Source organism: Gorilla gorilla, chromosome 7 (assembly GCF_029281585.2).
Source record: "Gorilla gorilla gorilla isolate KB3781 chromosome 7, NHGRI_mGorGor1-v2.1_pri, whole genome shotgun sequence".
Lineage (NCBI taxonomy): Eukaryota > Metazoa > Chordata > Mammalia > Primates > Hominidae > Gorilla > Gorilla gorilla.
The window spans coordinates 143,965,893-143,978,820 of NC_073231.2; the positions used below are offsets into that span (position 1 = coordinate 143,965,893).

General features: G+C 40.9%; 1 protein-coding gene across 4 annotated transcripts in view; it reads right to left on the reverse strand.

The window, feature by feature from the left end:
- The window catches only part of FAM135B (family with sequence similarity 135 member B), a 364,542-nt gene that overhangs the window by 14,456 nt on the left and 337,158 nt on the right, over positions 1-12,928 (reverse strand). For all 4 annotated transcript variants that reach the window (XM_019032899.4, XM_063709528.1, XM_055348039.2 and 1 more), the window contains 2 exons: positions 4,473-6,495; positions 1,793-1,959 (listed from right to left, as the gene is read on the reverse strand). In XM_019032899.4, the coding sequence (XP_018888444.4) occupies positions 1,793-1,959; positions 4,473-6,495 (2,190 nt within the window). The remainder of the gene's footprint in view (positions 1-1,792; positions 1,960-4,472; positions 6,496-12,928) is intronic.

Here is a 12,928-nt window from a genome sequence, read left to right on the forward strand (position 1 = left end):
TAAGGTTTATATGAAGTATAGTGAGGCATAAATTTAATGCTGGCCATAGGGGTTCAATTGTGTCTTAATAAATTTTTGTCCTATTTCTTAAAAGTTCCCTGTACAGTTGAAAGTTAGAAGCTGAGTATTTGGATATATAAATTACCTACTTTGTCATGAAAATATACCCCATAGGTCATAGTTCCAAAATAGTTTGTTAACTGTGAGTGACAAATATCATTCTTTATGAAACTACCCAATGATTCAAAGGAGGGTGAAAGTGCCACACGGAATTAGGGGAAGTCCAGGTGTTTGGGGTTATCTCTAATGCTTAAGGATGACTCAGATATGCCCACACGCCCCCTATGTTGGTGGCCTGTCAGAGTACATGCCCAAACTTGTAGAGTCACAGTCATAAAATGGTCATTTTTTTAAAGGAAATCTGTGCATTTTGTGTTATGAGGTTAATTATTATTCATTCCCTCTTTCATTTTTGTCAGTAAAATTAGGCTTTTTGGTCCCACTGTTTCTATTGTTTAAAGTTCCCTAATGATATGCCAGGGCCTGCCTTAGGAAAAAAAAAAAAGCTGCAAGTGTTTATATTCAGCATTCAGTGTTAAGTAATGGGTAGAAATGGCCCCCTCTCCTTCAGCTACTGAGGGAAAGAGAACTTTCTGCAACTTAAAATTTTCCCAGAAAATATGATTTAATAAGGTGTTATTAATAAACTGAGAACATTTATAAGAATACGAATCTTGAGGTTTTTGTACAACATGAAGAGTTGTGTAAATATTCATAACTGTTATCAATGTGCTCAGCTCTCTGTTAATACAAATAAGCCCTTGGAAATTGAATTTTAACAAGTGGATCCTGAAAATTCTGCAGAGTTTAGACATATGCACCTTGAACTAGAGAAGTCATCTTCCAAAGCACCCTATGCTTGGTATCGGTTGTGGTTTTCATGACTTGTTGCCCAGTTGGTAATGTGATCTATGGCTCCGTTTTCTGACAATACAAAAGGGGTGAAGCCGCTCTATCTTTATAACATTTCTCATCTTTCACATGCATGATGGAGAAAAACATTGCCTATAACCTGATCAGATTTCTTATTTTAACACACTTATTGAGAGTCTTATCTCATTTTACTTTAGTGTCATATACATGAGAGGTACAGACTGGTCATGCATGACATTGAGCTGATGAGTGAGAAAGTTTTTTTGTTCCTGCAAATCCCAGAACCTAGCAAAGTCCCTGGTATACAAAAGGTATCCTATAAGTGGGAGGTAAATAAACATAGGTAGCAAGATAGTCTGGGCCACTAACCTGAGCTCCTCAAAATGAATACATTTATTCATTCTTCTCCATTTCTTCCTTTATTCAGACCATTGTATTGACTCATGAATTCCATGAATTCATGGATTCAAATTACTGTATTCATGCACTTCATTAATATATTCATTCCCATAATACATTAATTTCATTAATTCATTCACTCCATTCCTTCTTTCACTTTGACACTCATTCTATTAATCATTTATTCCATTTATTTATGTATTGATTTATTCCATTCACTCCTTCACTACATTTATTCATTCATTCATGTATTTTATTTACTTAACAGATTTTTTGTGACAGATAGATATTTTCTTTAAGAGCAAGCCATACCATTTCCTTAGAGTCATCATAATTCCTGTCATTCCACAGTTGCTAATTGAACATTCTGTTGAATGAATACCTCATCTAAATTAATACATAAATATTATAAGTCATATATATGACAGAATTTGGGAAGAAAACTTGTTTTACAACTCACCATCCAGGCCATGGACACAGACAACCAGGTGAATTCCATCTTCCAAATTTTCTTCCTCTTCCTCTGGTGGGAAATATGGTATATCAGAAGCTAGTACAGTTAAGTCACTGTACAGAAATCCTTCAATCTTCAGTTCTTTTTTAAATTTTTCTTTGGCCTGATAAAAACTGGAGAATACACTAATTAATCACAAGCCAAGCTGTGTACTTCATGTTGAACAGGAAATGAGCTGGGCTGGTGTGTAGAAGGGCTGAGCACCCACAAGCAAAGTGCCTGCTGAGTGGCAAAGCTGACTTGAGCTCCCAGGGGACATGCTAGTGAGTGAAGCTTTGTTCTGAACAAGGAGGCAGGAAAGCACTCTATAAAAACCAAACACCGCATGTTCTCACTCATAGGTGGGAATTGAACAATGAGAACACTTGGACACAGGAAGGGGAACATCACACACCAGGGACTGTTGTGGGGTGGGGGGAGTGGGGAGGGATAGCATTAGGAGATATACCTAACGTAAATGACGAGTTAATGGGTGCAGCACACCAACATGGCACATGTATACATATGTAACAAACCTGCATGTTGTGCACATGTACCCTAAAACTTAAAGTATAATAATAAAAAATAAATAAAAATAAATAAATAAATAAAATTTAAAAAAGAGAAAACCAAAAACAAAAATAACCCGAAGCTTCTATGGGTTTTGGTTCCGCAGATGCTTATGTGATTCCTGCATTGAACAGGAGACAGAGTGACAGGACATCAAAGATTCTACCCAGCTCCAGGGCCCCATGCAATCTTTAAAAAGTGAAAGCTTCTTGACTTGATTGACACCCAGGCCCACCATGGCTTGGCCTTCCCCTGCTTCTCTAGCATCACTCCTCACCACTCCCAGCCTCCACAAATAACACATTTCTTATAATTCTCTGCATGAACTACATGACTTGGCTTTACTTCCATGCCTTGGTGCCTGAGGGCCTGTGTGCCTGAAACGCCTTTCTCACTTAGCTATGATGCTCTTTGTCTGGTTACTTGGCAAGATGATGGTTAAGGGACTGGACTCTGGAGTCAGACTGCCAAGGTCAGAATCTCAAATTTGACACTCACTATTTTTTGTTATTATCTGTTATTAGCCTCATCATCATCATCATCATCATCATCATCATCATCATCACCATCATTGTCTCTTATATTTTCTTCTCAGAGTAGATGCCATCTTCTCTAGGAAGCTTTGCCTGGCCGCTATCCCTATTCACACTCATTTCCCCAAGCCAAATTAGGTGCTTTTCCTTTTGGCTCCACCACGCACACATGAAACATCATATTTACCCAGTCACTGCCCTCATCTACTTCTCTCATGTGTCTGTCTCTCCGTTAGACTGCAGGTACAATAAAAGCAAGGGAACCCCTGACCAGGCAGGCACTGGACAGCATCTACTATGTCTGCTGTGTACTCATTGAATTAATGACAAGTACCATATGATAGGTATTTAACATTCTTTATAAAACAAAAATCCTGTGTTTACCTGCCTGTGGCAATTTCTTTTGGAGACACCGTTAATATGTAACTCTTTAGCATTTTGCAAAAGGGTAAAGAAGATGGGATGTTTTGACAAAATGATTCTATTATATACATAATCAGATATATAGTTTATAGATGGGAGAGCAATATGAATACAAACCCAATACAAGGATGAGGAAATGAATTCTGGCATTACAAAGGTAAACGTAGAAGCCCCACAATGTTAAAGGGTGCTTGGGAGTCAAATCTGATGAAGAATTGTATTCCCCAAAGGCTCTCAAAGAACTCCCCTTTCAAAACATGAAAAGGTAGAGGTACAATGATATTCATAAGAGAGCTATAATATTCGCAATAAAAATTGAACAAAATTGGCGGGGTACTGTGGCTCATGCCTGTAATCCCAGCACTTTGGGAGGCCCAGGTGGGTAGATCACGAGGTCAAGAGATCGAGACCATCCTAGCCAACATGGTGAAACCCCGTCTCTACTAAAAGTACAAAAATTAGCTGGGTGTGGTGGTGGGTGCCTGTAGTCCCAGCTACTTGGGAGGCTGAGGCAGGAGAATCACTTGAACCCAGGAGGCGGAGGCTGCAGTGAGCAGAGATTGCGTCACTGCACTCCAGCCTGGTGACAGAGTAAGACTCTGTCTCAAAAAATAAATAAATAAATAAATAGTTGAACAAAATTTAAAGGTTCATTTGTATAGAATTTGGTTAATAAGTCATGGTATATTCATGCAATAGAATATTGTGTAATCAATACAATGACGATGCAAACATAGATTTATAAACATAGAAAGATATTTCTAATATATTATTAAATTAAACATTTACAATTGCCATTTGTACAGAATGGTCTCATTTTTGTATAAAAAGCATAAATCAATATAGATTCACATAGAAGAAATGCAGAAGAATATACACAGTGGTTACATTTGAAGGTAGACTTATTGACCATTTTTACTTCCTTTCAGTATTCTGCATTTTAAATTCCTATCATATGAATTAAATATCTATGATATATTATCTATAATATGGTATATTACCTTATTTAAATAAGAAAATCACAGATATCTAAATTTTGAAACAGTATGCATGAAATGGAGAAATATGTGGAAAAATCTAAAAGACTGTTGTGGGAAAGGTAAGCCCGTCAGCCAGCTTACCTAAACATCCTCTCACTGACTTCCTCATCCAACGTGCTGGAATGGGTAGAAACAACTCCAAAGGATCCCAAAGGCTGATGGGTGATGGGAAACAGGGTCTGTTTGGAAGAGAATCCAGCCCTGGCAGGGGTCTCCTTGGGCACAGATGAGAAAGGGAGACAGGTGGCAGTGCAAGACACAGATAAGTTCACAACCTCCACAGCCTTCAGGCTGTCCAGAGTAAAGGTCTCTGCAGAAGTCAGATGGGACCCCATGATGGAAGTGCCTGCCTTCAGCTCTTGGTTTTTCAAAACCTGGGAATGAACGGAATGGGTCACAGTGGGGCACACAGTGCCTGCTTTATGTTTAGCCTCCGGGAAGGCATTCACTCCTCTATTAAATGCTGTGTCATCCGTAATGCAAGGTGAACCGCTTTGGCTTTGCTGGCCTGTTGAGTTCATGTTGATGGCGTCAGCAGCTGACGTACAGCTCAATTCAGGCACCTGATGTTGAGAGAGACCCACAACCTCTGAGATGCCACTGTTGGAAAGAGCTTGCTGACCCACATTCAAGTCTTTAGGCATGCCCTTTGGGGTTTCCTCAAGTGCTCTATGAAGAGATCTGGTCCTGGGGTTTTCAAGTGCTATGACACGTGGTATTTTTAAATTAAGACCTTTGGTTTCAACACCTGGAGTGTTCTCAGTCCTGCCATCAGGAAGACAGTGTCCTTGAGCATCAAACTGCTTCCCTTTCCCTTTGGGGATGTCTATGTATCCGGGGCCCTGCTGGTTGTCAGCATCTAAAACTATCTCCACCAGGGGATGGTCTGCTCCAGCATCTGTTCCAGAGTCACCACAAAGTTGAGAGCAAGATCCTGGGGAACCTTGGCTCTTGCTGTGCATATCTGAATGTTCAGCAAAACCTCCATCTTGCTGCTTGGTGTCTGCATCTTCAGCAGCCTCCTCTGGGCTACTGATGTGGGGAGCAGATACAGACTTGGTTAACTTAGTGAGTGCCACCTCCCGCTCATCCTCCTCAAAAGGTAAAGAGCTAATGGAGGTGAGAGAAGCCTGGATGCCGCTTGGCAAACTTGTGTTACTTTCTGTGTGTCCACCCTCTAGGGAGTTCCGGTGGAGGGCATGTCTTCGAACAAATGGGTGCAAGACTTCCCGATCACTGGGCAACTCCAGAGCCCTGCTTCGGGCCTCTGACCAGGCGACGGAGCTTGGCTCACTCTCAATGCCTGAATCAGATATGATGGATGAAGATCTCTTGATGACCCCGGATAGCACTGAGAGTTCCTCCTGCTCTTCTGTGTGAGAGTCCTTTAGGGAAGACCTAATATCTAAGGGCTCCCTCAGGGTAGAACTTAGTGGATCGCAGGGCTCAGAGGGGGTGAGTTTCAAGCTTAGCAGCACCATCTTCCCCTCTTGATCTATTCCCTTTCCTAGAGTACTTAATTCATGGAGAGTTGTTTTGTCTGAAGAGATGGCATTTTGGTGGCTTCCACCTACTACCACTTTGCTTAGCCCAGTCCTGTCTAATCCATACTTATCTCTAGAGCTCCTACTCTCATGCTGAGCATTGAAGGCCACCAGGGGTTCAGCTCTGGAGGGGTTCTTATTGCTAGATTTTACGTCAATGTAGGTCAGCACTGGGGCCTGTCCATCCTCTGGACCTGGACTCCTTCTAGAAGTATCCACATCTGCCACTGGATATGTCCCAGCATCAGATGTTTGGCCAGTCCAACATTCATCTTCAGGCACACCTGCTTTGTTTTGAAATTCACCAATTGATATATACACCTGAGATTCAGAGCACATGTCCATATGATTTTGTGTGGCCACATTCTCAGCCGGATCTGGACACCTTATAACTTCTTCATCAGAATCCATTTGGGGTGGTTTTATGGTAGACAAGACAAGGTCTTCCCTAAAAGATATATTGCTATTTACCATACAGTTATCTTCCTTGTCTTTCAGATTCATTATTGTAGGACTTGTCACTGGAACATCAAAATTAGGATAAACACTCAAGTTATGCCCTACAAAAAGAAAAGAAAGAAAATTATATTATAGTGTAAGAATCTGTGTTTACAAGTTATCCAAATGTCTAACTGTATAATAAAGAATTTAGCTTTGAGGACTCGGTTCGAAGATGGGAGAATAGGAAGAGCTCCAGCCTACAGCTCCCAGCGTGAGCGATGCAGAAGACGGGTGATTTCTGCATTTCCAACTGAGGTACCGGGTCCATCTCACTGGGACTTGTTGGACAGTGAGTGCAGCCCACGGAGTGTGAGACAAAGCAGGGTGGGGCATCACCTCACCCAGGAAATGCAAGGGGTCGGGGCACTCCCTTTCCTAGCCAAGGGAAGCCATGATAGATGGTACCTGGAAAATCGGGACACTCCCACCCTAATACTGCACTTTTCCAACTGTCTTAGCAAACGGCACACCAGGAGATTATATCCCACACATGGCTTGGAGGGTCCTACACCCATGAAGCCTAGCTCACTGCTGGCACAGCAGTCTGAGATCGAACTGCAAGGCAGCAGCGAGGCTGGGGGAGGGGTGTCCACCGTTGCTGAGGCTTGAGTAGGTAAACAAAGTGGCCGGGAAGCTCAAACTGGGTGGAGCCCACCACAGCTTACGGAGGCCTGCCTGCCTCTGTAGACTCCACCTCTCGGGGCAGGGCATAGCTGAACAAAAGGCAGCAGAAACTTCTGCAGACTTAAACTTCCCTGTCTGACAGCTTTGAAGAGAGTAGTGGTTCTCCCAGCATGGAGTTTGAAATCTGAGAACAGACAGACTGCCTCCTCAAGTGGGTCCCTGACCCCCGAGTAGCCTAACTAGGAGACACCTCCCAGTAGGGGCTGACTGACACCTCATACAGCTGGGTGCCCCTCTGAGACGAAGCTTCCAGTGGAAGGATCAGGCAGCAACATTTGCTGTTCTGCAGTATTTGCTGTTCTGCAGCCTCCACTGGCGATACCCAGGCAAACAGGATCTGGAGTGGACCTCCAGCAAACTCCAACAGACCTGCAGCTGAGGGTCCTGACTGTTAGAAGGAAAACTAACAAACAGAAAGGACATCCACACCAAAACCCCATCTGTACGTCACCATCATCAAAGACCAAAGGTAGATAAAACCACAAAGATGGGGAGAAACCAGAGCAGAAAAGCTGAAAATTCTAAAAATCAGAGTGCCTCTTCTCCTCCAAAGGAACACAGCTCTTCACCAGCAACACAACAAAGCTGGATGGAGAATGACTTTGAGGAGTTGACGGAAGTACACTTCAGATGATCAGTAATAACAAACTTCTCCAGGCCAAAGGAGGATGTTCAAACCCATCACGAAGCAGGTAAAAACCTTGAAAAAAGATTAGACAAATGGCTAACTAGAATAAACAGCATAGAGAAGACCTTAAATTACCTGATGGAGCTGAAAACCATGGCACGAGAACTACATGACACATGCACAAGCTTGAGTAGCCAATTCAATCAAGTGGAAGAAAGGGTATCAGTGATCGAAGATCACATGAATGAAATGAAGTGAAAAGAGAAGTTTAGAGGAAAAAAAAGAGTAAAAAGAAATGAACAAAGCCTCCAAGAAATATGGGACTATGTGAAAAGACCAAATATACATCTAATTGGTGTACCTGAAAGTGACGGGGAGAATGGAACCAAGTTGGAAAACACTCTTCAGGATATTATTCAGGAGAACTTCCCCAACCTAACAAGGCAGGCCAACATTCAAATTCAGGAAATACAGAGAACTCCACAAAGATATTCCTTGAGAAGAGCAACTCCAAGACACATAATTATCAGATTCACCAAAGTTGAAATGAAGGAAAAAATGTTAAGGGCAGCCAGAGAGAAAGGTTGGGTTACCCACAAAGGGAAGCCCATCAGACTAACAGTGGATCTCTCAGCAGCAACTCTACAAGCCAGAAGAGAGTGGGGGCCAATATTCAACATTCTTAAAGTAAAGAATTTTCAGCCCAGAATTTCATATCCAGCCAAACTAAGCTTCATAAGTGAAGGAGAAATAAAATCCTTTACAGACAAGCAAATGCTGAGAGATTTTGTCACCACCAGGCCTGCCTTACAAGAGCTCCTGAAGGAAGCACTAAACATGGAAAGGAACAACCAGTACCAGCCACTGCAAACACATGCCAAATTGTAAAGACCATCGACGCTGGGAAGAAGCTGCCTCAACTAACAAGCAAAATAACCAGCTAACATCATAATGACAGGATCAAATTCACACATAACAATCTTAAACTTAAATGTAAATGGACTAAATGCTCCAATTAAAAGACACAGACTGGCAAATTGGATAAAGAGTCAAGACCGATCAGTGTGCTGTATTCAGGAGACCCATCTCATGTGCAGAGACACACACAGGCTCAAAATAAAGGGATGGAGGAAGATCTACCAAGCAAATGGAAAACAAAAAAAGGCAGGGGTTGCAATCCTAGTCTCTGATAAAACAGGCTTTAAACCAACAAAGACCAAAAAAGACAAAGAAAGCCATTACATAATGGTAAAGGGATCAATTCAACAAGAAGATCTAACTGTCCTAAATATATATGCACCCAATACAGGAGCATCCAGATTCATAAAGCAAGTCCTTAGAGACCACAAAGAGACTTAGGCTCCCAAACAATAATAATGGGAGATTTTAACACCCCACTGTCAATATTAGACAGATCAACGAGACAGAAAGTTAACAAGGATATCCAGAACTTGAACTCGGCTCTGCACCAAGCAGACCTAATAGACATCTACAGATCTCTCCACCCCAAATCAACAGAATATACATTCTTCTCAGCACTACATCACACTTATTCCAAAATTGACCACATAGATGGAAGTAAAGCACTCCTCAGCAAATGTAAAAGAACAGAAATTATAACAAACTGTCTCTCAGACCATAGTGCAATCAAATTAGAACTCAGGATTAAGAAACTCACTCAAAACCGCTCAACTACATGGAAACTGAACAACCTGCTCCTGAATGACTACTGGGTACATAATGAAATGAAGGCAGAAATAAAGATGTTCTTTGAAACCCACGAGAACAAAGACACAACATACCAGAATCTCTGGGACACATTTAAGCAGTGTGTAGAGGGACATTTATAGCACTAAATGCCCACAAGAGAAAGCAGGAAAGTTCTAAAATAATCACCCTAACATCACACTTAAAAGAACTAGAGAAGCAACAGCAAACACATTCAAAAGCTAGCAGAAGGCAAGAAATAACTAAGATCAGAGCAGAACTGAAGGAGACAGAGACACAAAAAACCCTTCAAAAAAATCAACGAATCCAGGAGCTGTTTTTTTGAAAAGATCAACAAAATTGATAGACCTCTAGGAAGACTAATAAAGAAGAAAAGAGAGAAGAATCAAATAGACGCAATAAAAAATGATAAAGGGGATATCACCACCGATCCCACAGAAACACAAACTACCATCAGAGAATACTAAAAACACCTCTACACAAATAAACTAGAAAATATAGAATAAATGGATAAATTCCTGGACACATACACCCTCCCAAGACTAAACCAGGAAGAAGCTGAATCTCTGAATAGAGCAATAACAGGCTCTGAAATTGAGGCAGTGATTAATAGCCTACCAACCAAAAAAAGTCCAGGACCAGATGGATTCACAGCCAAATTCCACCAGAGGTACAAGGAGGAGCTGGTACCATTCCTTCTGAAACTATTCCAATCAATAGAAAAAAAGGGAATCCTCCCTAACTCATTTTATGAGGCCAGCATCATCCTGATATCAAAGCCAGGCAGAGACACATCGAAAAAAGAGAATTTTAGACCAATATTCCTGACAAACATCGATGCAAAAATCCTCAATAAAATACTGGCAAACCGAATCCAGCAGCACATCAAAAATCTTATCCACCACGATCAAGCTGGCTTCATCCCTGGGATGCAAGGCTGGTTCAACATATGTAAATCAATAAACGTAATTCATCATATAAACAGAACCAAAGACAAAAACCACATGATTATCTCAATAGATGCAGAAAAGGCCTTTGACAAAATTCAACAGCACTTCATGCTAAAAACTCTCAATAAACTAGGTATTGATGGGATGTATCTCAAAATAATAAGAGCTATTTATGACAAACCCACAGCCAATATCATACTGAATGGGCAAAAACTGGAAGCATTCCCTTTGAAAACTGGCATAAGACAGGGATGTCTTCTCTCACCACTCCTATTCAACATGGTGTTGGAAGTTCTGGCCAAGGCAATCAGGCAGGAGAAATAAATAAAAGGTATTCAATTAGGAAAAGAGGAAGTCAAATTGTCTCTGTTTGCAGATGACATGATTGTATATCTAGAAAACCCCATTGTCTCAGCCCAGAATCTCCTGAAGCTGATAAGCACCTTCAGCAAAGTCTCAGCATACAAAATCAACGTGCAAAAATCACAAACATTCCTACACACCAATAACAGGCAAACAGAGAGCCGAATCATGAGTGAACTCCCATTCACAATTGCTTCAAAGAGAATAAAATACCTAGGAATCCAACTTACAAGGGACATATAGGATCTCTTCAAGGAGAAACTACAGACCACTGCTCAATGAAATAGAAGAGGACATAAACAAATGGAAGAACATTCCATGCTCATGGATAGGAAGAATCAATATTGTAAAAATGGCCATACTGCCCAAGGTAATTTATAGATTCAATGCCACCCTCATCAAGCTACCAATGACTTTCTTCACAGAATTGGAAAAACCTACTTTCAAGTTCATAGGGAACCAAAAAGGAGCCTGCATTGCCAAGACAATCCTAAGCCAAAAGAACAAAGCTGGAGGCATCACACTACCTGACTTCAAACTATACTACAAGGCTACAGTAACCAAAACAGCATGGTACTGGTACCAAAACAGAGATATAGACCAATGGAACAGAACAGAACCCTCAGAAATAATACCACACATCTACAACTATCTGATCTTTGACAAACATGACAAAAACAAGAAATGGGTAAAGGATTCCCTTTTTTAATAAATGGTGCTGGGAAAACTGGCTAGCCATATGTATAAAAGCTGAAACTGGATCCCTTCCTTATACCTTATACAAAAATTAATTCGAGATGGATTAAAGACTTAAATGTTAGACCTAAAACCATAAAAACCCTAGAAGAAAACCTAGGCAATACCATTCAGGACATAGACACGTGCAAGGACTTCATGACTAAAACACCAAAAGCAATGGCAACAAAAGCCAAAATTGACAAATTAAACTAAAAACTTCTGCACAGCAAAAGAAACTACCATCAGAGTGAACAGGCAACCTACAGAATGGGAGAAAATTTTTATAATCTACCCTTCTGACAAAGGGCTAAGATCAAGAATCTATAAAGAACTTAAACAAATTTACAAGAAAAAATCAAACAACCCCATCAAAAAGTGGGCAAAGGGTATGAACAGACACTTCTCAAAAGAAGACATTTATGCAGCCAACAGACACATAAAAAAATGTTCATCATCACTGGCCATCAGAGAAATGCAAATCAAAACCATGATGAGATACCATCTCACACCAGTTAGAATGGTGATCCTTAAAACGTCAGGAAACAACAGGTGCTGGAGAGGATGTGGAGAAATAGGAACACTTTTACACTGTTGGTAGGACTGTAAACTAGCTCAACCATTGTGAAAGACAGTGTGGCGATTCCTCAGGGATCTAGAACTAGAAATACCATTTGACCCAGCCAAACCATTACTGGATATATACCCAAAGGATTATAAATCATGCTGCTATAAAGACACATGCACACATATGTTTATTGTGGCACTATTCACAATAGCAAAGACTTGGAACCAACCCAAATGTCCATCAATGATAGACTGGATTAAGAAAATGTGGAACATATACACCATGGAATACTATGCAGCCATAAAAAAGATGAGTTCATGTGCTTTGTAGGGACATGAATGAAGTTGGAAACCATCATTCTGAGCAAACTATCGCAAGGACAGAAAACCAAACACCGCATGTTCTCACTCATAGGTAGGAACTGAACAATGAGAACACTTGGACACAGGGTGGGGAGCATCACACACCAGGGCCTGTCGTGGGGTTGGGGAAGGGGGGAGGGATAGCATTAGGCAATATATACCTAATGTAAATGATGAGTTAATGGGTGCAGCACACCAACATGGCACATGTATACATATGTAACAAACCTGCACATTGTGCACTTGTACCCTAGAACTTAAAGTATAATTTTAAAAAAAAGAATTTTTTTCATTCCTAATTCCTAAGAGATACTCTCTGGATTCTTAGAATTTCTCAAATGATAAAGAGTGTCTTTGGTATTTATGGGGTCTTGATAATTTATGCTAACCAGGGACTCATGATGCATGCTTAAACACTATATGCTAATAAGTTAGTTCAGGATAGAGGTTGGCCATGCTGGAAAGACCAATCAT